Source organism: Montipora foliosa, chromosome 2, assembly GCF_036669935.1.
Source record: "Montipora foliosa isolate CH-2021 chromosome 2, ASM3666993v2, whole genome shotgun sequence".
Classification (NCBI taxonomy): Eukaryota; Metazoa; Cnidaria; class Anthozoa; order Scleractinia; family Acroporidae; genus Montipora; species Montipora foliosa.
The window spans coordinates 77,734-82,733 of NC_090870.1; the positions used below are offsets into that span (position 1 = coordinate 77,734).

Here is a 5,000-nt window from a genome sequence, read left to right on the forward strand (position 1 = left end):
GACATTCATGACACCTAAAAACAATAAAATAAGGTACAAGCTTTCCTTCTTTTCGTTAACCCCTACATTGATTCGAATTTTGAGGACTGTTTTGTTGACCAGAGGGCTCAGTTTTGTGTTTTGCATCCAGTGGTCACCGCCAACTGTCTTAATCGCGCTAATTTCCTCTATTATGAAATTCTACCCCTTCCTTCGCGTTAATTTTCTTTATTCGAAAGTCGTTTTACATTATGAAAGTGAAAGTGAGAGATTTCGAGGCAATGAAAGGCATAGACTACATTACAGAGACTAACACAGACTAACACATACCGTGCATTTTACCTTTCGACACACCCATCCGAAAAATTGGTTTTTGCCCTGAGCGGGACTCGAACCCACGTCTCCCTGATTACTAGTTGGGCATGCTAAGCCACTACACCATCAAGGCCACCACGCTGGCAACGCAGCAGATTAATGGGGCGACTTAGCAGCGTGGGGATCCCTAGGGCCCAACTTTTCTTCACTTGAGTGTATATCCTCGCCTCTATAACCCCAAACAGGGCTTAGAACACATGAAAGTGAAAGTGAGAGATTTCGAGGCAATGAAAGGCATAGACTACATTACAGAGACTAACACAGACTAACACATACCGTGCATTTTACCTTTCGACACACCCATCCGAAAAATTGGTTTTTGCCCTGAGCGGGACTCGAACCCACGTCTCCCTGATTACTAGTTGGGCATGCTAAGCCACTACACCATCAAGGTGTTAGTCTGTGTTAGTCTCTGTAATGTAGTCTATGCCTTTCATTGCCTCGAAATCTCTCACTTTCACTTTCATGTGTTCTAAGCCCTGTTTGGGGTTATAGAGGCGAGGATATACACTCAAGTGAAGAAAAGTTGGGCCCTAGGGATCCCCACGCTGCTAAGTCGCCCCATTAATCTGCTGCGTTGCCAGCGTGGTGGCCTTGATGGTGTAGTGGCTTAGCATGCCCAACTAGTAATCAGGGAGACGTGGGTTCGAGTCCCGCTCAGGGCAAAAACCAATTTTTCGGATGGGTGTGTCGAAAGGTAAAATGCACGGTATGTGTTAGTCTGTGTTAGTCTCTGTAACGTTTTACATTAAATTCGATTAATTTAAGTCGCGTTAATTTCTAATACCTTAATTTCATGGATCCTTAATTTTCTAGAATAAGGTATACAGTCCTCATGAACAGCCAAACCTATCTAACGTGTTAATCACTTGCAACCACACCTGGAGTTTCTGCAGGTTCGGCAAAGGTGGGAAATGAAATGTGGGCACAAAGTGTAAATTTAGCCCAAACCCACAGAATGGTGTGCAAGGCAGTTGATCTCTAAGCACTTGCTCTCAATCTGTTAATACGTAATAATTTGGACTTCATTAAAACAATAATTTCATTAACAGATAGGAAATAAATTAACACAAAAGTGGTGTAACTTTTTAAGAAAACATAGTCCATGGCTCTTCTTCAGGTTATGGCTTCATCATTAATAATTTATTAGAGAAACAGTCTATCGTTTTATCGGGGCTTAAAAACACGAGGCGTAGCGGAGTGTTTTTAGACCCGATAAAACACGAAAAGCGAGTTTTTTGAACGGCTTAAAAAACATTCCACAAAGAGCGTGTCCCTCTGGACTCAAAACAATGGTTCAAATTGTGAGAGGTGAATATTAGCATACAAGAAAAACAAGCTATGCCTTATTAGTATTCTTTATATAAAGAATACTAACGAGGAGTGTTTTATCGGATATAAAGCTCATACACGTGATGTTTATCGGTGTTTTGATAGGCTGTTAAGCTCATGAATTATTAATGAGTTTTTTTAAGTCACTGAGCTTTAACAACTGATAAAACACTCCTCATCAGAACTCTTTATATAAAGCATACTAATAAGGCATTGCTTGTACTTTTGCTTTTCTTGTATGCTAATGTTCTCCTTTCACAACAATACACTGTTAGAGAGCACACTCTCATTGGTTACTTCAAGGTCACATGACATCTAACAATAATACTGTTTCCTGCCAAAATTCTCTGAGCATGCAACAGTGCTGAAACTATGATGTCAGAGGGTAACAGTGCACTGTTACCCGCTAATGTTGACCACTGACTGCCGTTGCTATAGCTTTTTGTGCTATATAAAAAATCACTTAATGACTGGTTCATTGGGAAATAGTTCATTTTGTTTCCCTCGAATTTCAATGTTTCCCTCAGCTGCGTCCTGGGGAAACATTGAGATTCTTAGGTAACTGTTTCCCTTGGGACCAGTCATAAGTGTTTAGTATTTGAACCTCTGTTCAGACCCCAGAGGGACTTGCTTCTTGTGGAAAATGTTAAACTTGGAGGTTGTGTTACAAAACAACTCGGCTTCGCCTCATGGTTTAAAACCTGATTGAGCAACTTCCATATGACCTTGAAAAAAGTGTGTGTAATTTGTTTCACAGACCAATGTTTTGCAAGATTAAAACAAAGTTTCTCCTTATTTCCGCCAAGGAAACTCCTAATATGGGCAGTAAACAGTTTGATTGCCCTATCACATTACTGCATTTCAAATGACATCAAAGCGAAATGCCGATAGCTTTCCATGGAGAGATGACGTTGTTTCCATCAACGTTCGCTAAACCAACCAATTAAATGTTGTGCATTTTTGTTAAGTTCTGTTTTTACATTTATTTTTCAAGGTCATGTGAAATTTTGCTCTAAAAGACTCCTGCTTGTTTATTAAACAGTAATTAAAATAAAACAAAAGAGTGTTTTTCAGTTACAACTAAACAATAGATATTTCACCAGTCTCACTTCACCTTCATCAAGTTAAAAACAACATGTGAAGACACGTTTTAAAATTATTAGAGTTTAGTATTTCTTTTACCTGTTTCTGTTACCATTCTAAGTCTATAACTAGAATCTACATGAGACTATGTTAATTGGCCAATATGTAGAATTTGTACTTCAGTTTTTTCTTTTAAACTCTGATTGCAAAGCACTGCTGAATACTTGGTAAAAGCAGCAATGTATTAATGTTTGGTTAGGGTTAGGGTTTGTGGAGACCTGGCTTGCCAATTTTGCTTGTCGTTTCTTATTAACTTAAGGCAGCGAAATACGAGATACAAAAAACCCTAAACTTGGCGTGCAACATTGTTTTGTTGCAAGTTTGGGTCGATGTCTCCCGTTTTTCACCTTGCATGATCAACTTGTCGCACAACAAAAACATTTGTTGCGGGTTGAAGAAAGTTGTTGCAAAAAGTAGAGCGCGGGTCTACTCTGAGCAACAAATTTTGGCTTTGTTGCTCGTTTTTGATCAAGCTCACAACTTGTCGCACAACAAATGTGCTCATGTACTAGCAAATCAACCAATCAGCGCCCTGCATTTCTTCAACCCGCAACAAATGTTTTTGTTGCGGGTCAAGTTGATCACGCAAGGTGAAAAACGTGAAACATCGACCAAAACTTGCAACGAAGCAATGTTGCGTGACAAGTTGAGGGTTTTTGTATCTTGTCTTTGGCCGCCTTTAAGGTTTGCAGATGCAAGTAAAATATACATGTATGTCAAGAGCAAAAGACAGAACATGCAAACCAAATCACCTTGAATGCCAAAATTTCTTGTCATTTCCCGCTCATTTAGCTATCATGCTTGGCTTGGTAACCAGGACCCAGTTGTTCAAAAGGTGGATAACACTATCCACCGGATAAATCACTATCCATTGGATAGCGCAATTGGTTTCGCTATTACTTATCCACTGGATAGTGATTTATCCGGTGAATAGTGCTATCCATTGTTTGAACAACTGGGGCCAGTTCTACAACTTCGGATCAGACCTAACAAGGAAGGAAGTTACAGGCTGGCATTATTTACCTGTGAGCCAATCCAGAATGAACTGATTGACCTCATTAGATTGTTGTTCATACTGACAATCATCATGAGGGCAAAGCAATGCTGTGAGGATACTCCAAAGGCCATTCTCTTGTTCAGCAAGAACTCCGAGCTTCTCAGTGAAAAGCACTTTGTGGGTGCAAGGATCTGAAGTTATAACAGAGACAAAAGCTAAAGGACATGTAAGGATATTACATGGTTGCATGGAGATACAAAATTTCTTTTCGAGTGAGTGCAGTGAACGAGTGAAATATTGTCATGAAACACGTACATTGAAAGGCATGATTTTCACATGTAACCATAGCAACAGGGATCTTTTCAGGTGTGAAATACCCCGGTAACATGTTATCCTCACATGTGAAGATATCATGTTTTTGCGCAAAAAAACACTTGGTATTTCATTAGTGTTTATAATTATTATAATAAAATCAGTTAAGTACTTGAAAAAGTTTGAAGTTTGTCAGTCAAACGTTCAAGCAGGGGTAAATACACAAAGACAATGAGTGAAATCTGTACTTGATAAGACCTTTTTGACATCAAGTACTTCCCTAGGCCTGTCAATAACTCTGTTAATGAGTTGACAAAGCATATTCATTTTGAGGTAATCAAAAGTTTGTTTTGCTAAACGATAGTCTTGATAGAATCCACATCAATTTAACAAATAATAATTATTGTAGTAAAGTCTCTTCCCTCTCCTTACTTGAAAAGCTGTGATTAGAAAGCACTTTCTGATTTTACTTTCTGTGTATTCATTTCCAAATGAATGCATTCTTAGAAAGAATAACACAACACTACTCAATTTTGTAGATTAACACGAAATAATAACCACTGCCATTTTCTGGTTTCCCTTGAGAATCACCTATATACCCAATTCACACTAACAAGACATGTTTAGTTAAACTGGGTTTTACAAAATGAAAATCAGTCACAGAAAAATGTAGGACTGCCTTCTTCATGGGATTCAGGGAAGTTCCAATACATGTTTTGATCTGTGCTATTAAAATTTGTATGTAAGTAGTCGACAAAAATCATCACACATGATTTTAAAAGAAAACACTTCGAAAACATGTTTAACTAAACATGTTCAAAACATGGTTAAGGTCTGGTGTGAACAGGGCATAAGTCTATGT

At 38.5% G+C, this 5,000-nt stretch overlaps 1 protein-coding gene across 1 annotated transcript in view; it reads right to left on the reverse strand.

The window, feature by feature from the left end:
- LOC137988522 (uncharacterized) overlaps window positions 1-5,000 on the reverse strand; it is a 12,025-nt gene that overhangs the window by 5,160 nt on the left and 1,865 nt on the right. The window contains exon 3 of the mRNA XM_068834527.1: window positions 3,853-4,017. Coding sequence (XP_068690628.1) covers window positions 3,853-4,017 — 165 coding nt within the window. The remainder of the gene's footprint in view (window positions 1-3,852; window positions 4,018-5,000) is intronic.